Source organism: Periplaneta americana, chromosome 5 (genome assembly GCF_040183065.1).
Source record: "Periplaneta americana isolate PAMFEO1 chromosome 5, P.americana_PAMFEO1_priV1, whole genome shotgun sequence".
NCBI classification, from domain to species: domain Eukaryota; kingdom Metazoa; phylum Arthropoda; class Insecta; order Blattodea; family Blattidae; genus Periplaneta; species Periplaneta americana.
In genome coordinates, this window is record NC_091121.1 from 105266891 (window position 1) to 105289775 (window position 22885).

A 22885-nucleotide genomic window follows, 5' to 3' on the forward strand; every position below is an offset into this window, starting at 1 on the left:
AAATTTCCAGAGAGTATCATATGCAGTGACGCCACCAGAAATTGCTGGTTCAATAAATGTGATAAGTGTAAAGATGGGAAAGGATTTCTGAATTTTATAGGAGATATAGAGGAACAGGATCTGACATGGTTCATTTGGAACAGTGATCAATCTGAACGAATTCATAAAGTTCTGGAAGAAGGTTGTACAACAGACCTTGCTGAATATATTTGCAGTATTTCTCAATTTATAGAACACTGTTACATCAAAAGATACCAAGCACAGTGTTACAGAAATGTTTGGAAAAATGTTGATAAGTTTTCTTTCAGATGCCAAGCGAAGTGGACTTTGCCGAGAATTATACCTGTGTGACACAAGATGAAATTCAAAGTGGCCACTGGCAACAGTTATTTACTTCTGTAGTATGGCACTCTGGAAGGCTGCACTCATTTGTACTGGTACATTGATATTCTACTGGCAACTCTACCTGCAACTACCAGTCAGATATTCATATGGTCAGATGGTCCAGCGTCGCAGTTTAAGAACAGGTACATAGCTGCTGCTCTCCCTGCCTTGTGTCGCAGATATAATTGTACCATCACATGGAACTTCTTCGCCACATCTCATGGCAAAGGTCCAGTAGATGGAATTGGTGGTGCTGTGAAGAGGAAAGTCTGGAATGCAGTAAAGCAGAGGAAACGGCAAGTCACCTGTGCTGATGATTTTGCACAGGCCTATAACAGCAGTGAAGACCCTAATGTCAAAGTGCAACCTGTTTCATCAAATGAAATAGTACATCGAAATAATGAACTAAATACAAAATTAATTATAAAAAATGCCAAAACTGTGGAAGGTATTTCTCGAGTTCATTGTATTCGAGTAAACAAAGAGACATTCACTACCTCGATTCTCACTGATGAACAAGGTCTAAATGAGTTTTCACATGTTTCCTTAAAAGTTGGTGACTGGTACTGTACAGTATGAAGGACAATTATATCCAGATCAAATAAAGGAACTGAAAGATGGAGAGTTTAAAGTTAGCACAATGGTTGAAATTGGAAGTGGTCTTTCTCACCAGATGAGGTCTATTACTCCATTTCACAACTTGTACAGAAAATAAATATGCCTACACTTGTTATTGCACGTGGACATCATAAGTTTGAATAGTTAGATGTGTTTGTTTCAAGCTGATGGCACAAATGTAACACGAGTCACGTTTTTCTGTAACTTGAGTCACGTAAATTTATTGCAATAAAACAATTACTGTCTTGTCTTTCTTTGATCTGTTTGTGTGATATTTGACATTGGTGTTCACATTGCAATATATAACATCAGGTTCTAGGCGCTTATAGAAGAACAGAGTTTATGCAAAATGTGAGTACTTCTAGTCTGCATGTCCTTTTTGATGTAACATGAGCCACGACATTTAAAAAAATTGCTATAAATGTGAATCTCAATCTTTTGTATGTTCTATTACACCATATGACTGACTCCTTATGGGAGAACATTCTGCTAAAAAAGTGTGGTTCTTTAAACATTCATGTATGATTTACAGTGATTTGGTTTATAATAAAATAGCTCCAAGTGTAACATGAGTCACATGGAATGACCCTTATAATTGAATCAGGGAATGCAGAAACAGCACATGTCAATACACTACACATAGTGACACGTGCTGTATCTGCAATATCCGATTCAATTACACAAAATACCAAACCCACAGCAGGAGAAGAACACATTGTGGAATGAGATGAAACACAGAAAATATAAAACAGAAACACCAGAAAATATAAAAGAGGCAGAATTCTCAAAAACGAAAAAAATAGCATATGGGTTTTTGGAGGTATTGATAGAGAGAGACAGAAGAATCGTTTGTATTGAAAATGGAAAAAAAAAAGAGATAAAAATACCTCGATACCCATAATTAAATCATTCATCAAACCACATACTAAAGTTATGATGGATGGTTGGAAGTCTTACAGGGATTTAAAACATGAAGGGTATATCCATGAAGTTGTGGATCATTCGATACAATCTGTACATGAAGATGATCGTTCTGTGCACACCCAAAAAGAGGAATGAATGTGGAAAACGCTAAAATCAGTTTTAAAAAGAGAAGGTAGGGAAAGTGAAAATGATCATTTATACATGTTTGAGTTCCTGTATAGTGAACAACAGAAACTGAAAGGAATGACTACACCCAGTGAAATGTATCTGCAGTTTCTACAGCATATCCACAACACATATCCAGAGTACAGAATGGAAGGATTAAAACTTAAGGACTACATTCCTCAGCAATGAGTGATAGTGTCATACTAACAATGTTTTTTTTAGGAAGTGTTCAATTATTAAACCAAATACTTAGCGAACTATAGTGACAATGTTACGTATTATAATACAAACAATAATTGTAGGAAGTCTTCAGTTAACAGTGAATGGTATACCTAGTGAACTATACAGCGATCACCAAGGAATCGTTCATTTACATGAACTATTGGTAATTTAATTGAGCAAATTACCTAGCTATGTATTACAATAAGAACAATGATTGTGAGAAGTGTTCAGTTAGTGAATGGTATACCCTACCTTTGAACTATACAGCAATCATCAAAGAATCGTTCACTTAAGTGAACTATTTAATTCTGAGCGTCATCAAGCAACAGGAATCGTTGCTTTAAGTGAATTATTTAATTCTGAGCGAGTTACCTAGCAACAGGAATCGTTCATTCAATTGAATCATCGACTCAGCGAAATCCATCTATAATTACGAAACTCTACTTTACCAGGGACCAAAATATGTACTGATGGCTGGAAAAGTTACAAGGATTTAGAAAAAGAAGGTTACTTGCACGGTATTGTCAACCACTGTGTCGAATTTATAAATAGTGAGGATTCCACAATGTATCCACAAACTGTAGAACAGATGTGGGGGACTCTAAAATCAGAAGTGAAGCATAAAAGTTGTGAAAGTGAACATGACGCAGTGGCGTATACTGGTTAAAGGGTTTGGGCTACCACTGACCCTATTATTACACAAAATATATTTTAAAATCCCTATAATAAAATTCTTTATATATTTATGTGAATTCCAGACGTCTTGATTGGGACGAAAATACGTTGATGACTTCGTCATTGAAATTACAGTTGGGCCACTTGCAAAGTTTCTGTAGAAATGACTTTTCAATGGATATTAGTGCCAAGCCGGATAAACGTTCTTGTGTATGAGTTGATCTACAGTAGGATTTTATTCTCTTCAACGCAGAAAATGTTCTTTCTACCGATGCTGATGTAGCTGGTATTGTCACAATTAATGTTGCCAATTTAAGGACTTCAGGAATAACTTGGTTCAGTTGGTTTTCATATATGGCAGATAATATTTCATGAATAGGTTTGTTCGAAAAATCAAAGACTTCTGCTGAATATATTACACTTAATTCATTTTTCAAACGTACTTGATCAAAGTGACTGTTATAGGACTGAAATAATTTGTTTAGTGCCTCATTCGGGAAGTTTTCTCTATAAGCAGAAAATTTTTGAGAATCTAGAAGATGTGTGAACTGAAGCTTTCCATAATCAGAAAATCTGTCAGTAATTTCCATGTGCATACGATCTAGTATGCTGTAGTACAGCTGCCTGTATTTCAATTCATCATCTCCTTTTCTTCGCTTTAATGGTGGTTCCATTGTATTGGCTGAAGAATTTTCATTTTCCATATTACTCCATATGGACGGAAACCCACTACGTCTGATCTCGGATATAGTATTTTTTTTTAACTTTGATACCTCTTGCAAGTAGTATGCTATGTCTAGACTTTTTGTCTGAAGAATATTGTAGAGCACATCTGTATGTGCGAACACTCTAGCATAGACTTCAAGAAGAAATATATTCTGAAACTTTGTGAAAAAATTCAAATATCCTTGAGCCTGCACAATTACAGCATCATCCCAGTTTTCTTCAGAGTCATTACAAATGATATTTTTAAAGAAAGCAGTCCGTTTTTCTCTGTATTCCTTTACTGTATTTACAAGCCGAGATGTAAAATTCAATCTAGTTAGTGCTACTTTTGGGAGTTTCTTGTTCATAAATTCCTTGAGTTTTCTGATCTTTTAGGATATGATGAGAAAAATGCAGCTAAACCCGACAGTGTTTTGAAAAAAATACGGCATTCTGGAATGGATGAAGTAGTTTGTTGCAAAACTAAATTGAGAACATGGCTGTAACAATGGACAAATAGTGCTTGAGGATACTTTTCTTGAACTTTTGTTTTTAAGCCATTAATATTTCCCGCCATAACTGAAGCACCATCGTATGTCTGTGCAATTAACTTATTGCCGACATTGTATTCTGCTGTAACACCTTCCACATGCTGAAACAAAGCAGCAGCAGTTTTGTCCGAACTGACATTTGTGAATCCTATAAACCGTTCTTGAACATTGGCAGTACTGTCGACGTATCTTAAAACAGTGGACAGTTGACTCTGATTAGAGCAGTCACTTGTTTCATCAACAACAATGGCCACAAAAGGTTTTATATTCTTTATCATAACCCCACTTATAGCAAATATTAAGTAATTCTGAATTGCGGGAGAAGTACCACGAAATACTATTGAACTCTCAAGATGATTGGCCAGTAAATGATCAAATTCACTTAAGGAACTTAAATATTCAATATAATTTCCTATATTGTCTGATTCCACACTCTCATTATGACCCCGAAAAGCCAATTCTTGTTTTCCTAGAAAGCAGACTGCGTTAATAAGACGCAGTAAAATCTCCCGATTTTTTTTTTCACAAGAGCATTATGTTGGTTGATGTGTAGAGCTTTTTGCTTATCTAGCTGTAAATCAATTCTTGTCTTCCCAACGTTTGCAAAGTTCATGCTACTACAAATATGAGCTTTTGATTTGTCGTATTCTAGGACTGCCATTCGAAGGGAGTTCATATTAGAAAACCCCTCTTTTGACCACACATTAGTTTCGCGGCTAAATAACAAACATGGCCAGCAAAATAGTTTAGACAGTTTAGAACTACCACACAACCAATTCCACTTACCATATGATGTTGAAGTGAAATGGCGTGTGTACTCTCGCTGTTTTTCTTTTACGTCCATGGACAAATTTAACTCTGGAGTTGGTCTTTCCATTTTCACAATTTCAACTTTCTCGTTGTTATGTACGACGGTTAAAAGGCACTTTTAATAAACCTTCTATTATACAGTCATTTTCAACACTAACGTCTCCAGAAACTTGTTCTGCCATATTTTTCACAATATCACTTAATTGGGAAATTAAAAACTTAATAATTCACAATTAATATAACTCTTAGACACTGCAAGAACACAATCACATTCATGAGCTAGCGTACTAAGCGTATTGTTGCTTCGCGCCTGCGAAGAAACCGATCATGAGAGCGGCAACTCGCCCGGCCTAGTGCACTGCACGATGGAAACAGAAGGGAGTGGGGGTACGGGCAGTTGTGCGACAGGACAATGTGCGCGGAACGGTCACAGGCTACCTTACATAGCAAGCGGTTTCTCCAGTGATGCCGCCTTGACAACTTGTTTCTTTTCGAGAGCAGAGAGCGCATATAAACCTAACAATTACTTTAATTTTAATTACTATGGTAAAACTAATAATACAAAATTATTAATTATGTTATATTATAAACTTTTTCTTTTGTAATTTCCTTGGGCTACCACCAAAATACGTAGTCCGCAAAATACGCCCCTGACATGACGATCTATATATGTTTAAGTTTCTGTACAGACAAATGCAGAGAAGAAATGGACAAAGTGAAGCTGGGACAATATTTTTAAATTTTCTTGAAGATATTGATAAAGTGTACCCTGGATAAGGTTTAGAAAAGTTAAGTCCAAAAAGTTATGGAAAGTTTGAAAGTGGTTCAGAGTGAACTGTTTACATAATAAAAAAGAATAAAAATCTGCTGTATTGTTTAATGTGCAGTGGTTATCGTAAAGAAAGTTCGGTAGAAGTGAAGACCTGGTTAGAACATATTAAATTAACTCTTGTCCAGAGTGAACTGTGTGCATAATTTTAGCTGCAAAGACTATTTGTGTATATATTTTTAATTTTGAGTTTAGTTGCGACTATGCTATTTTGTTATTAATGCCACACTATTATCTTCCCTACTCCCGTTAGTGTACTATTTATATTAGTTTGCATCTAGTTGCGATTGCACTATTTTGTTAATAAGGAGGGAACCTTCCAAACTCCTATCTCCCCTACTCCCTTGCTGCGAAAATGGATATTTTTGAGTAGCAAATTAACCTAATTACTATATTCAACGTAAGAACGATCAGTAGTGGCATCCAATTTGAAAATGTTGTGTAACAATGCAGTAGACGGAACATTTCTAAAACAATAGACAATGGAATCATTCACAGAAGTGAACTATAAATTATGTGAATCGTTCAGCAACGACTTCTGGAAATAGTGATAGTGAGGTGTCATCAAAGCAGAACTGTGTGTTCTCGGTCTTTTAAAACGCGAATTTCCTTTTGTTAGTGGTGTTGAAAACGACGTGGATAAAGTGTTTTGTGTTGTTTGCAAGTCTATTTTTTCAATTGACCATGGCAGTAGAAATTATATTCAAAAACATGTTAAAACCAAGAAAAAAACAATGAAGCAGATTCTAAGAGAGTGTCAAGAAAAACAATAATTCGTATTGTCCCAAGAAATGTATGGGCGACAGTGAAATGGTGGCAGGAAGTGTTTCAATATTTTAAAGATGAGGTTGTATCACTTAAAAACATTAACAAACTGTTGAAATTCTCATTTTGTGCAATATCTGAGGAACAACACCGCTGTAGAATGTGTAGAGTGCATATTCTCACTTGTAAGTGCAGTTAGGACAAAAGAACGAAATCATATGGACACTGGTATGTTGAAACATCATTTCAGTGACTGTAAATGTGGGAATTTTTTTTTTACTTCCTTTCGAAAAATCGTAAGATTTCGTCTCAGATATATGGATCTGCAAAATACAGTTCCCAGGATCCAGGAGAAGCGGCATCCATCTTTTCTAGCAGTGGTAGAACTGGAAATTCATTTAAAGGGGAGAAGGCCTAATTATCTTAGTTAAAAAAAAAAATTTAAGTGCCCTGCTTTTTGGATCCCTATGTTACACATGCTTCACAGACTTAATTTTCACCAGTGAAAGAACTCAGAATATTTTATGTCGAAGCATCCACATCACCATCTTTGCACATTCTGATCATGTGTACCACACCAAAGCCACAAAGTATTTCTGGTAAATTTCCACAGATATCATTATATTATATACAAGAATTCCTAGCCAGAATTTAATACTCTGAACGTTATAAATGTTTTTAATATTAAACCTGTAAGTCGTATACGCGGTATTATTCACATAAAATGCTTCAATCAATTCTGCAAGCAAGCACATACAAGCACACACATGCACACACTGGAGACAGAGATTTCTCAACCCTCAACTTCCATTAATAACTAATTTTTCAATAAGCTTACAGAGAAGCTACACGAGATTCTAATGTATAGGCTACATTATCAGTTACATTTAGGCCTATATAACAAATTACAGGGCGATCTAATTTGGGAAGACGTAAAAAATGCTGTAACGTGAGAATGGCTACTATTTATTTTTCAGTAATCTAAATACATTCTAAAAGGATGGGAGTTTTGACCACAATGGACCTCAATGTGCCACCATTGTGTACTGATACGGAATTAAAATTTGGAGTGAGTCTTGATGGGAGTCCACCTATATGATATGATATGATATGATATATGATGTATTTGGTCACAGCACTTCTTTACATATAATGGTGTACCTCACATTTCTGTATCCGGTGCCACCATTAACATCTTACAGTAACACATTATTTGCAGTACGCGTCTACACAAATTCTCCCAATTACACAATGTACCTTTTTTATTACTTGTTCAATCTCCCCTTCAGTATTTCTCCTACATTTCATTTGCTATTCTCTATTTGATCATTAATCGTAATATATCTAAAATTATATAAGCCTTTCAAACCCCCTTTTTCCTCTAACTACTATTCACTAAGATTTCAATTTCACTTATTCTCTACAAATTATCATATTGAATTATTTGCCCCATTTGTTCTTTGACCTTTTCTCCTATCTTTCTCTTATATTCATTTACTATTCCAACGTTCAAATATTAGTACTAATTTTATGCTGTCACTTGTTTATTTCTCTTAACCCTTTTTCACTATTTTCACTTTTTCCTATTTGCGCTCACTTTTACTTTCTCACTATTCCACTTACACCTAATCCTTTCACACTACTCTCACTTCCTGTAAATACTTATATTTCTCGCTACACATCAGCTTATACACTTCCTCTCTCCCCTATACTTCTCTATCATTTACAATTACAATTTCCCTTTACTTCCCTTTTTGATCACATCCCCACATTTTTTAATCATATCTAATACCACTGCTATATCCTCAGCTGTCGCAGGTTCTGACCTTTCTTTACAGTTCATCTCTGCTTTATTTCTATTTCTTTCTTCTTCTTCTATTCCTCCTTTATTTTTCCCCCCCACGCTTTCACTTTCACATCCTAGATTTCCACTTACACTCGCACCCTTAATCTTTTCACTACTTTCTTCCCTATCACTTCCTGACTCTTGGTTTCTCTTTTTATCCCCACTCGCCTTTTTTTCTAGCGCCTGTGTTTCTTGTTCCGTTATTGTCCGCATTCCTTCTGGAGTGCGCTAACCTTACCGCCATCGTATGGAGACTAGGAATCCGCTTACGATGCATGATCACGTTACACTTATCTTCTCGTTGTGTCATCACCTCTACACTTTCTCGTACGTCAGCATGTGGGTTCCTGAACTCCTTACTATTCGCTCCTGTTACCATGTGTTGATCTGCGACAATCACTTGTTCCGTCCTTGAAGTTGGGATGATTTTCTTCTGCTCCTTCCCTCCGCTTATGTAGCTAACGTCGAGACTCTGTTGCCTTCTCGTTGCCTCCCTCTGCAAAGTTGAAATATGTCCACTGTCTTCTTTTGTTCTTCTCGTTAGTCCAAATTCTGGATGATCTTCATTCCTCAGGCAAAACTCCAGATCATACCATTTTCCATTCACTTTCAGTTTATCTTCGTACATTTTAGCAAAGTGACCCTTCACCTTCGCTGCTTTCATATAAGGTAGTAGCAGTTTTCTTCCATTTCTTACTTCAAATGACATATCTGTTTCCACTCTCACTCCTGAACCCCGGAGCCGTCCTAGATTGTTAAGAATAACTTCCCTTACTTTTGTATTCTTAAAGCTCAAGAAGATAGGCCTTTTATTTCCTTTCCCTAATCTGTACGTATCGTCGACATATTCTTCTCTCATCTCTATATTAAAGATCGCTTCACATAAATCTCTCACTTTCTCAAAGGTATCCATCTCTTTTTCCCGGCCCCTTTCTTCGACCCCGAAAATTATTAAGTTATTTTTTCTCAACTTGAGATCGTAGTCACTCATCTTCTTCTTTAATTTGTTATTCTCTGCTATTAACTCTTCTATCTTTTCACAGATGTTTTCTACTTTTAGTCTTAAGTTTTCTAAACCCTGGTTCTTCATTTCTTCTTCTACTTGATTCAAGCCTGCATTATTATTCCTTTCCTCTCTATTTAATTCACTTACTTTATCAATTCCTGATGTCTCTTTCTGCAACCACAGTCCACCTATATGTAGATAACAATTTCACATGACTGTCCACAAGTAGCAAATATCAGGGACTCCTGTTTACTGTACATGCACAGTGTATTGTAAGAGAAACTTATTCAATAAGGGAGCTCCAAATTTTATTTCCGTATCAGTACACAACACAATTCATATCGTGAGGCTAATCCCTCCCATGAGTGATTTTACATCTCAAGGTAATTTTTTCAAAAACTGAGAGAATTCTTGCTTTGAGATCATCAATATCCTTGGGTTGCTGTGCATTGAATCTTTCTTTACAAAACTCAAACAAAGAAATTGGGTAGTGTCAAGTCTGGAGAATTTGGAGGCCACATAATTAGCCCACCACATCCGCACCTGTTGATGTCAAATGTTATTCAGAAAACCATGATCATTGAGAGGGTGCACCATTCTACTGGAACACTGTGTATATGTGGTTTCCTGTCGTAGCTGTGGTATGAAGAGCAGATTGTGTAATGCCTAAACATATTTCATGTGGTAGAGGTAAGGTTTTAGATAATGTTGACAAGTTGTGTATGGCATTGACATCTCTGCAGTCATCTAATAATTGTGAGACTCTTCTTGGGACTTGCTGTTATAGCAGTGCTAACAACTGCTACAGTTTCGAGAACACGCCTATGTGTGGCATGTTAACAGATCTATTTTCTTTAAACGTGCAATAGTATAACATTAATTTGTAATTCGGAGCTGTTCGAACACCATACTCACAATGTGAATGACACTGAGCTGATGTTACACTTTCAAATTCTGTAAAACACAACATGCATTTAGCTCACTGATCTGCAGTAAATTACATTTTGTTTATTCAGTTGTTGCTGAGTGATAATTTGCTTTCTTTTGTTCATCAAAAGATTGATATAAAATTCCTGTGTTTTAACATCATATTGAAACTGATATGTCTTTATCACTTCTGATACAATTTTCATAGCAATTTTATTTTAATTCATGTCTTCCCAAATAGATTGGATCATATTTTAGTTATATCAGCAAGATTCAATAGAATATGTTAAATTGCAGTGCTTCCTTCAATAAAAAAATAGTCAACTTATTTAAAGTTAATATTGTACATTTTAAATTATTGTACCAATATTACAGTGTATAATGAATCTCTCTATTATTTCCTGTGATGTAAAAATCATTGCTTAAAGTTAAAAACTGATACTCTGAAAATAGTGATTTTAGAATGTTATCTATATATTTAAATATCAGCACAAATACTGTATAAATGTATATTGTTTATTTAATGCTCAAGGGTGGCGTAAAAAATGAGGTAGAATCATATCCTACATAAACTAATCTGCACCTTTTATATTAGAATAACAGTTACAGAATGTAGTCACTGAATTAACCATTGTACACTACGAAGGAAATTACATTACAGTAATATATTTAAAAGTAAGCAATCACAATTTTTAAGCTTTATTGTAACATACAAAGAGTACTAGGAAAGTTTTGCAATGTCATTATATTTTTCACACTTTTTCAATATAATTTTAACCATACTCAATTCACTTCCCATTTGTCTAAACCAGTCTTTGAACCAACTCTGGCATTTCTCTTCTGGCAGTTTTATACACTACTCATCACGTGCTGCCAGATGGTCTTCCTCATCTGCTTTGAGCTTCAACTTCACCTCTGGGAAGAGTCTAAAGTCACATGAAGCGAGATAAGGGCTGCATGGAGGATGATCAAACAAAATGAGCCCTGATTTTGCAAGAAATGCTGATGTGGGATTAGTTCTTTAAGCAGGTATGTTACTGTGGTACAGTAGCTAAGTGTTAAGCTGTGACTTCGGGCGGAGGTTCTTGAGCCTTCGGATAAGCTGAGGCAAGCACACTTCACTGTATCACTTGGTAGTCACCCTGCATTGTTTCGAGTACAATTCCCTTCATAATGCTCTGTGAAGTGAAGAACATCACAATCATTTTCTCCTACACTGCCCTGGATTTCCTCACAACCATTTGTGCACTCACACTTTTAATACCCACACTAAGTTTCGAGGATTGGTTTAAAAGTCATCATAAAAGCCATGTCTTGTCACCTGTGACAGTGCTCTTTATGTTCCATTATATCTCATTTTCAAAGTTCTTCAGCATTTTCTGGCACTATTTCACGCAAAGCTTCCTCACAATGAGATGACTTTTTAGATTCGATAACCATGTCATTAGTTCCTGTTAATGATGTAGAAAAATCCAATATTTCTTTCTGACAACTTGAGTGCTTCCCTTGTCAGTTATTGTACATAAGGCTGTCCAGAATGAGGGTCGTCTTCAAGATCAAAATTTCGTTTCTTAAATACTCTACAGTATTGGAATATTGCCTGATGTAGACAGTCTTCACCCAGCACTAGGGCCTTTCCTCTATGCACTAATGAATTATCAGAGAACAAAACTGTAGCAAATAATAGACCGATATTCAGTTTTCGACCACCCCGACATTTTACAATGCATTCATTTTCACTGCTTAGCAAGGATTGCAAGCAAAGTCGTACCCTAATGCCTCCCAGACCGGCTTTTAACTCCCTTTCTATTCCTCGTGGTAACAGCAGAGTCTGCCCTACCATTCCCTACAATGCAAAACTTTCCTAATGTCCTTTGTATTGTACTAATAATATGGGGCAATGAAAATTTAATGTCATTCAGTGTATAGTGCCAAGAAAATAAAAACCATAAGCAGTCCTTAAAAAAATACGAATTTGTACATTACACTCAAGACTTTAAAAGTCTCCTTCCCATACCAAATATTTGCTCTTGAGATTGTCAGAATAAATAGAAGTACAGAGCTTGCTTGCTAAAGACTCCAAACCTATCACAGTAAAGTCACCATACATTTTAATCTGTAATACACATTTCTACAGAAACATATCGTGAACCTTGCAAAAAAAAAAAAAGATCTCTCTCATATAATATGACGAAATTTGTTCCTCTGGCAAACAAATACTTTTCGACACAGGATTCCCCATTTTCGAGTACTTTCTTCAGGTGTACTCATGATGTATTTCTTCTTTTAACCCTCAACTGGTATCTATGGGTCAATATAGACCCTTATGGCTAGATAGCCTTACGTACATTTAAAAAGCAATACCAGTTGAGGGTTAAGACTAATTCTGTGATACGTTTCTTTTACATAGGTCACATAGAAAAAAATCTGGTGATGTTAAATCTGAGGATCATGACGACTGAAGATTTTTGAGACATAACACGTTGCAGCATCTTCTTGGAAATTACTGTGAGTTGGTCAGTGGTAATCAACATCTCCTCTTTCCAAACACCCTGAAAACCTGGTACATCTTCACTGTTTTGGGACTCCTGGGACTAGCCATCTTGTATGCATTGAGAGTAAACATGTTGGTTGCTATAATAACCATTGTGCTCTATAATTTGCTACCCACTGCTTATGCATCTGCTCCCATTTGCACTGCATATGCCACCACATTGTGAATTTTCTCTCTTCACTCAATTTCACTCGCGAATTTTTCCAATGTAGTTTGTCGACTAATGATTGTTGTTAAATTGACAATGTAGCCTGGTTCATTGCGAATCGTTTGACACCACTGTGAACATTCTATCTCTTCACATTCTCAAGCTACACACCTCGGCTGCTGCACAAACAGCTAATTCATGCCTCACCTTCTACATATTGCTAGATGACATGACCTGCTCCAACTCAAGGGCACGTTGGCTATATCAGTGACTTCATTGGAATATGTAGTGTAGTTTAGAAACTATACGTGCAACAAAATGTGCCTGAAAATGTGTCAGTCGACTTCTTGGGATGCACCCTCGTGCTGGACCGAACTCATAGACGTATTCACGTCAAAAGGACTAATGAACCCTTACAAGACATATTAAGCTATACACAGACTTTCTCCATATGAAAAATTGTGCAATGTGCACGTCCATGAAGCAAATTCTCTTCTATTCACGCATACATGAAATTATGCTTCATTTTCAAAATCAAGTTATATACGAAATTGGGGCATGACTGCCTGCCAAACCACCCACACAGGATAGGAGTATATCAACCATCTTGCCCTCAGTGTGACTGAGAGGAGGAAATGCAATGTCCAACATTCATAAAACCATTGTAACCCAGAGATAGTGGAAACTTAGAGGTCGACTTATGGGCTGATGACTGTTGTCACAATGCCTGCCATTTGTTTAAATAAATAAATGTACAAAATCGCGAGCTGCTCAGTTAAGACATACTGAAATCATAAACAAAACTTCACATTTTTTTTAGTCCTGTATGTATAAATTTTTATCACAAACCAAAAATGTATAATGACTTTATTGCGAATAACAGTGTACAGAGATTCACCAGGAAAGAGGTTTCGCTCATGTAAGTTTCATAGCCTTTTACTGTTACAGATCAAATACAACAGCCGAGGAAATAGCATGTATATTTCCCCCAAATCGAGCATAGGAAGGTTTTGTGTTACATAGTATGGACAAGTAACAAGGCTGAAGAGACATGAAGGTTAGAGTATTAGTATACAGTTGACTACTATTCAGTGCAGTTCAGTTTAGTCTTTAGCAATGCAGTATATAATAAGTGATCCACTTTTTGTTCTGGCTATGTATTATTAATAAAAGCAACACACATCGTCAGTTTGTAATAGTACTCAATATCAAACATCTCATTATTAATAATAAAGATGTTTAAATTTAGCCTCAGAAGTACACAGGCTCTGTGTGTTAATCATGGCAACTGTTACAATTTGTAGTTATCTGACATCAGGAAAACCGAAAATACCGATAAATGGTTACTGGTATGTATGGAATGTTAACTGGTTTAAATTTCATTCCTGAAAGAGTGAGATATAAGTAATTTCATTCCTAAAACAGTGAGATATCAGTAATTTCAAACATCAGTGCCCAGAAAAAATTAAGCGTTTTGCTGAAAACCATATGCATTAAAACAAAATTTCAGTGTGAAATTCAGTGCATCTTCCTCAAAGATCAACGCTAGAGTGAGACAGTACATCAAAATATATGCAAGATTAATTTGAAATAACAATACAATCTAAGTTGTGAACAGCAGACATAATGAAATTAATGATACGATCTTGTAAGATAGAAGTAAAGATGATTTGCTCTTAACTATTAAGGTAAATGTGAAACGGGAAGATACATCTCTCCATTTTCTGTTATCATAGCATAAGAATGATGCAGTGGTCTCGCACTGAAAGAATCCTGATTCATATGACAGAAAGATGAAGAGCTACCGGTACCAAAGTTATTTTAAAAATTGTACAAAGAAGACCCTTCTGCATCAGGTTCAGTCCCTTACACGAAGCCCACTTAAAATAAAATTCTCATAGTCAGTGCAAACTCATATACAAATTCTATGTAAGTATATATCCTAGAAACTAAAAATACATACAACAATAATTTATGAAACCTGCCCACGTATGTTATATTTCTTTTGTTTTCGAACAATAAAATTGTTACCTAACCCTCCACCATCCATCATAATGTAAACACACAATAATGTGTTACAATAATATACCTTCAAAACATTAAAAAAATACAAAAGCACACTCACCATTTTATGATGGAGTTTGAGTTATTTACTGTCACTCTAATACAGTATAAAGGTCCTAGTGTAACTACTCTAAAAGTTAATTCTTATGTACTCACATTTGTTAAGAAAATTAGAATTAAACAATTCAGAGCAGTCTAGTGAAATGACTAGCATATTCTGAAACACTATATTTTATACCCTCTTCATGCATTTAAATTATTCTTAAGTTTTAAGTTGTATCGACAAGCTACAGTTACTGAAATTTCATATTCAAATATAAGTCACATTTTAAAGATAAGAATTAATTAACCTCCTCTTCACATCTGAAAAGACTATAAGAAATGTTTTACAACATATGTAGAAACTTCTATTTCGTCGCAGACTAAACACAAGTTACAAGTACAAAAATAAGATAAAAGTTTTCTTTTTCAACAGTACAACTTGTTTGTTTAATCAACTGCCCGAAGACAGGTGTGAACCTCACAAGTGATACCAAGAAGGCACCACTTATGAAGCAACTAGGCCAAGAAATAATGGGGTAGGGTGACCAGTTTCTTTCCCCCTCCATTGCACACATCTCCAACTAGCTACATATTACACTAGTCAGATGCAGTCCAACTTGCACAAAGATATTTAGACTCAAGTCCTCAAATATTCTACCATTAAATTAACATCACTTGAATTTTTTAACTCTGTGTCTACAATAAAATTAAGCATCTAACTGAAGATAATAAAAACTATATAGTTTTTCACAGTCGCCTAAAACTCTACCTTTCTTAATTATTATAAAACATACCTCATTATCAGTGGTGCCAACTTTTGGAAAACATTGAGTGAGCTCAAACACTCGAGTTATATGTTAAAATAAATTTCATTATATAATAATGATGATGATAATAATAATAATAATACAAATTATTGGGTGGGCTCTGGCCCCAAAGGCCCATACAAGTTGGCGCCACTGCTCATTATATTATATGATATTAACATTTCAGTGCTTGTGCTCATAATCCTGTTATTGCTCATTTGGGCTACTATTGTAGCTTATTACAATTTTGACCTTTATTTTAATATTTTTTTAAATTGTTCACTTCCTTACTTTATTTTTTATTATGTTTCTTAATTTTATATATCTTTTGATTTAGTTTTTGATCTATTTGCATTTATGAGAAGTTGCTACAAAAATAAAGGTACAGGTTTACTCGCATGGGCTACAACTGCAGCCCAAGGAATAATAACCACTCTCACTCTGAATATCTGGTCAAATCATAAACTATAAAGCACTGATGTATTGTTACAAGTGTGCAGGAAAGATATACCAAAAGGAAAATGTCGGCACTTGATTTGCAAAGACATCATAGCACCACAAAAATGAATGGGCTACAACAGTAGCCCACACGAGCACTGGAATGTTAATAGAAAGATAATTATTTAATTTACACTTACCAATATTTCTTACGCTATTAGCTCAGTCAAGTAATAGTCTTGTTCAATATGATATAATCCAATAGTGGCAATATTTCATATTCGAAATATCAAGTTTTACTGTGCAAAAATAAACCAATATTAAAGATGATCAAAACTGTTTATGATCAAGTTCATTCAATGAGATTCTCTTAAACTAGAGTCTACTTGCTGTTTTTCCATCATGTTTGATAAACAAGAATGGACGACTAGAGGTTTATTTACAGCAGTTTTCAACTACTTTTCTAGGTTCAGGTCTACATAGTCTGCGTCATCCTTGTATGCAAAACTCCACCTAAAAAAGATGGTAAATATAAATCATGAGGGACAGGTCATTTGCAAAATAAAAAACTACAAGATTCTTTTTTCCATCCCCTAACAACAACAATGTTAGCATCAATGATATCAAGCTTGTATAAACAGGTATCATTTTATGTAAAACATTAAGAGAACATTTAATAAAACAAGATTAGATAAATTAAGTAATTCAAATTATATTGGTTGCAATTAGATTATTACAAAATGTTTTGAAATGAATCAAGGCTTTCAACTAATGCCGAGTTCTTGGCAATAAAGCAATTAACTCTCTTGCTCTCCAATATTTCTCACACACGGTGGATTTAAAAGAAAGGGCTGGATATTGCTGAAAATGATTCCGATCCATTTCTTCCCAAAGACTGCACAATGGACAAAGTGGTGAAAAGATGAATCCAATTTTGTCCAACTTTTTTTGACAAATAGTGACTGATCGAAAGAATGCAACTACACTTTTCCTTGGATACACAGGATTTATATTTTTTTTTTGCACAATGAGACACTTTTCGCAGACTTTTCTTATTTGAAATTTCGTGGAAATGATGTGATATTATATCTTGACATTTTGAGTTTATTATTTTCAACAGTTGAAAGATTAATCAAGTTGAAATGTGGTTTTGTAAGATTTCACGTCCCTTCTCAGCAAGACAGTCAGCAGCTTCATTACCAGATAATTCACAGTAACTTACCCACAAAAATACTATCCTTTTGTTAAGCTTCATCAGATAGTGCATAATCTTCCAACAATCAGTTATTCTTTTTTTACTTTTAGGTGTTACTGAATGTTACTGGTTGTTGAAAATGCTTTCGGTATTGTTGCTAATAGTTGGAGAGTCGACTAGAATGTCACATTGAACTTACAGTGAAAACAGTCGAAGCTAACACTGTTTTCACAACTATACAGGGCATATCAAAAAGGGTGACACAAACTTACACGGTTGAAAATACACGATAATAGAAGCAAAAAAGTCGCAGTAAACATGAGTCAGCAAACGAGCCGTTTGCAAGAAAATTACGAATGTATGGTTACAAGTCACCAATGACGTTATTGTTTGTAACACTGTATAGTTTACTCCTTGTGCACTAGAAGCGGTCCTATGCTCTTTGTTTACAAAACTGAACATTGCCGAGAGGTAGAGTTGTAATCTAACCATACATGCAGAACATACAGGATGGATACAATACAGTCTCAAAAGATATCAGTCACGTCACTTGTCTGAGGAGTGCCAGTTGTGCTGTACTGTAGTTACAATGGAACCTTACAATAACGAAGAGTATGCGGATATGCATTTCATGTATGGTAGGACTAACGGCAATGCATGGGAGTCTGCACACTTGTACCAACAAATATATGACTGATCAAAGACACCCTGAAAGTTGTATATTTACAAGGGTTCATCAGCACCTCAGAGAAAATGGGAGCTTCGCACATGGCAGAGCAGCAGGTAGGCCTGCTCGCATTATGCCTAAGGTTGAGGATATAGTGTTGGAAGCAGTACAACTCTCTCCAGGAACTTTGACAAGAAGAAATGCCACACAAGTGCCTGTACTAAGCTACAGTAGTGTATGGAGAATTTTACACTGCAATTAACTGTACCCTTATCATCTCCAACAAGTTCAATTCTGGATGATGCGGACTTTGTTCCTAGAGTGACGTTTCGTCAGTGGATGCAACAGCAGGCTTTAGTCAATCCTCATTTCGCATGTAACATTTTATTTACAGATGAAGCGGAATTCACACGTGATGGTATCCTCGTAATTCACATTTTTGGTGTGAAATAAACCCACATGCTGTTCATGAGTTACCACATCAGCAACGTTTCTCACTGAATGTGTGGTTAGAGGTACTAAGTGATCATCTTATTGGGCCACACATTCTTCCACGAAAACTCAAAGGATGGAGGTGCCTTTGATTTCTGCGGCATCATCATGATGGGGCTCCGGCACATTTTGCTGCTTCTGTGAGAAGGCATCTAACAAACAGATACGGCCAAAGATGGATAGGTCAAGACGAGCCTGTACCTTGGCCTTCACGATCACCTGATTTAAATCCTTTGGATTTTTGTGTCTGGGGTCACCTCAAAAGCAAAGTCTACAGCACACCCATTAACACAGTTGAACTGGAGCAGAGAATTGTACATGCTTGTCAGTAATTCCGAAATTATCCGAGGATGTTGGAAAGAATTCGAAACTCATTGCAGAGATAAGTATATTATTGCATTCAGATGCAAGGACGACACTTCAAACATCACCTTTAACAGGTAAGATTGCAGTACCAAAATGTAACATAATAAGGTAGTACTGTATTGCTTGTTAAGGTAAGCCATAAGTGAAATGTGAACTAAACCCGATGAAAAATTAATAGTAGTTTTAAATTTTAAACTAATTTGTACTAGCTAGGACAATGTTCACAATGAAGTCAGTGGTGGCTTGTAATCATACATTCGTAATTTTCTCGCAAACTGCTCGTTTCCAGACCCATGTTTACTGGAATGTTTTTGCTTCTATTATTGTGTACTTTCAATCATGTAAGTTTGCACCATCCTTTTTAATACACCCTATATACAGCAAACGAGAACAATGATTGTTCTGCAACAAGAAGAATGCACTCTAACTATATTTCTCATAGCAGAGCATTGCTGCTGCTAAAACCTAAACAAATAAGGTTTTAGCTATTTGAAATTTGTTCCTGGAATATTTTTTAACTGATGACAGAAATGAGAGATAAGATAGTGTAGTACGGCTTGCTGAAATTACTATTTCACTGACACTCGGTCCTAATTTGTTCACATTAATAAAGCAATGAACATGTAAAACAATGTACAAAACTTCAATCTCCCTTACTTAGTTTATTCACCAGTTCAGGATTTTCTCCCAGGAATTATCATACATGTCTTGTTTCTGATACCCCTTCAATGACTTAATACATAAGCATGGATTTTTTTATTTCTTCAATTAATTCCTCGATCGACATAACTTACAGTTAAACAACTGCATCAAACATGAATGCGTAAATAGAGCACACTGTGTTGTCATTCAATATTGTGTATAGTTATACATTTGAATCCCCATTGCTAGCTATGTCTTGGAAAAAGAGCCAGGAACCAAATCTCCTTGCGACACAGTGAGCAATGCAAACAAAGTATGTGGAACAAATACAGTTTAGTGTGGCCAATCATAGCCTACACAATAAGAAAGTGGCTATATTCTACTTGCATAGTGAACAAGCATGTCATAATGTCATAGTGATCTGTGTACCCATAGCTTCATTAATTCATTATATACATAATATTCTTAAACTTAAGATAAAATGAAGTCATGTCTTCAGAGCTGAACTTACCACATGATTATTAACGGAATAATTTGTAATGTAGCAGCAAAGTAAAAAATTAATCCTCTCTCATAATCTCTCATAATTGGGTAGAGACTATTAAAAATAACAGATCCAAGAAGGGTACAAATATTTTCCACACTTGCCACAAATGCATACATTTTACCTGGAAGTAATACAAATACTATATTTAAACACTTTACTGAATATCGTTTTCAACAATATAAATTTTCAACATATTTACAAAAATAATTCACACTCAAGATTATATTTACACTATGACTGACACTAAGTGTTCCAAGTAAAAATTCTTCCTGGACTGTTTCACGATTGGAGTGAAGAACTAAATTCAAATTGTCTTATTTCCATGACAGTTATTCTTATGTTACAGTATTATCTGCTTATCTTCATAATAGACATTCCAAATGATACTGTTGAAATGAATAAAAATCTGAAAAGGCACAACACTAACGTCATCCGTACATAAATTTCTATATTCCCTCAATTAACATCACTCCCATTTAATGTGGTAGAGCACTTCAATATTGTTGTTAACTAATGATGGGTTCTTCGCAATAAAGCCAATTCACTTTCTCTCCAATATAGGAGGGCTATGTAGCAAAAAGTATAACAGTTTTAAGGTAGGTACCATAATTTATGGCAGGTCTGTTATTAACTAGTCAAACATAACTTCTTTTGCAGATAGAGCCAATACTTTTTGTTATAAGCAATTTTATATTTAATGAGACCAACCTCATGGTCTAGTGGTCAGAGCTTCATGAAGTCCCGGGTTCGATTCCCAGTTAGAGCACAGGAATTTTTCCTTAAATGTGATTATTCCTGTGTTCGTCCATGGTCTGGAATTTAGGTTAAATTTAGATTTAAGATCTCTCTTGGCACCACATTATCATAGTCATCCTATCATATCATCGGGGTAATGTAACTCTGCCTTCCAGGTGCCCCAACCTCAGAAGTGGGTTACAACTAAGCCAATGCCAGAAGAGAAGACCAGAAATGTCGATTTTTTTCATTTTAGGTTATTTTACGACGCTTTATCAACATCTTAGGTTATTTAGCGTCTGAATGAGATGAAAATGATAATGCCAGTGAAATGAGTTCGGTCCAGCACCGAAAGTTACCCAGCATTTGTTAATATTGGGTTGAGGGAAAACCTCAACCAGGTAACTTGCCCCGAGCAGGAATCGAACCCAGGCCACCTGGTTTCATGGCTAGACGCACCAACTGTTACTCCACAGGAGTGGAAAAAAATGTCGAAAAGACAACCTGGTGACACTGGATAAAAAAAATTATATTTAATGGTTGGTTAAAAACACAAATCAGTAAAGAATAGATCCTCCTCTTAAGTTGCTCTGCACCTTCTGGGCACGGAGAGAAGTATGGTAATATCCACTTGTGGAATGTGATTCTTTTCGCGAGAAAGGATGTTTCTCAGCTGTTGGAGTGTTTGAACAGTGCTGAGGTAATGTTCGACCTTTCTTTGGAGTAAATCCCAAATATGGTCAATGGGATTTAAGTCAGAAGACTGTGCTGGTCAAGGCAACACTCGAATCCCTTCAACATTAACCCATTTCTCTACACAATCAGCTACATGAGCACAGGCACTGTTGTGTAGTACGGTGAACTCTTTGCCAACTGCTCCTGCAAAAGGAAGCATTATTGGTTGCACAGTCGTGTTCACATATGCCCTTGCAGTTAAGAAACCTTCGATACAAACAAGATCGGTTTTTCCACCAAGCATAACTCCAGCCCATACCACTACTGTACCTCCACTGAACTTGTGAATCTCCTGGATATGACAAAGCCGCTCACAATTACCAGGTCATTTCCATATCCTCTGGCAATGCGAATCTGGCCTCAATCCAAATCTTGAATCTTCCATGAATAGTATAATATCCCATTGTTCCTAAGACCACTCAACACGTTGCTGTGTCCAGTACAATCTTTTATCGCGATTTCCTCATTGCTGAAAACTTGAGAGATCATCGAGAACGTAGGTTTGCCTCATACAGATGATTCCTGATGGTTTTAGCATGAACAGTAACACCATCTGTCTGTAGCAAGCGAAATGCAAGGATTGGTGCAGTAACAATCAGTTCTCGTCTGGTTTGTAGAACTAAATAGCTGTCTTGTACTGTAGTTGTTAACTATCTAGGACTTGGATGTTGTTTCTATGATGTTCCTGTCATACAATATCTTTTGAATAAGCGACTTATGAAGCTTTGGGATATCCCTAGAGCTCGAGCAACATCAACCTGATGCTGATGGGCAGCTAACATTCTTATGGCTCTTTGCATGTTACCTCTCTCCAAAAGTCTACCTTGACTTTGATTTTCCATATTTTCCTAAGTTTATACTGTGAGTCCTAAATTAGGTTCAATCTTTAAACAAACTTAATGTAACACCACGGTCTAGTATATATAGTCACGAAGCTTGAGTTGATGAGGATACTAGGAACAATAGACTGTGCCGGTACTGTTTCACATTGTATGTGATGAGGTGATAGTAGCGATCCTAGTGGTTA

At 35.8% G+C, this 22885-nt stretch overlaps 1 protein-coding gene across 3 annotated transcripts in view; it reads right to left on the reverse strand.

The window, feature by feature from the left end:
* LOC138700058 (proton-coupled folate transporter-like) overlaps positions 1-22885 on the reverse strand; it is a 75936-nt gene that overhangs the window by 38010 nt on the left and 15041 nt on the right. For 2 of the 3 annotated variants that reach the window (XR_011332166.1, XR_011332167.1), the window contains exons 4-5: positions 20353-20509; positions 16680-16992 (exon numbers count right to left, since the gene is read on the reverse strand). Coding sequence is in view for 1 of the 3 variants with exons in the window: in XM_069826361.1 (XP_069682462.1) it covers positions 16935-16992; positions 20353-20509 (215 nt within the window). In the remaining 2 variants the exon portion in view is untranslated. Of the gene's footprint in view, positions 1-12699; positions 16993-20352; positions 20510-22885 lie in introns of those variants that run through there. The other variant, XM_069826361.1, reaches the window with a different exon arrangement.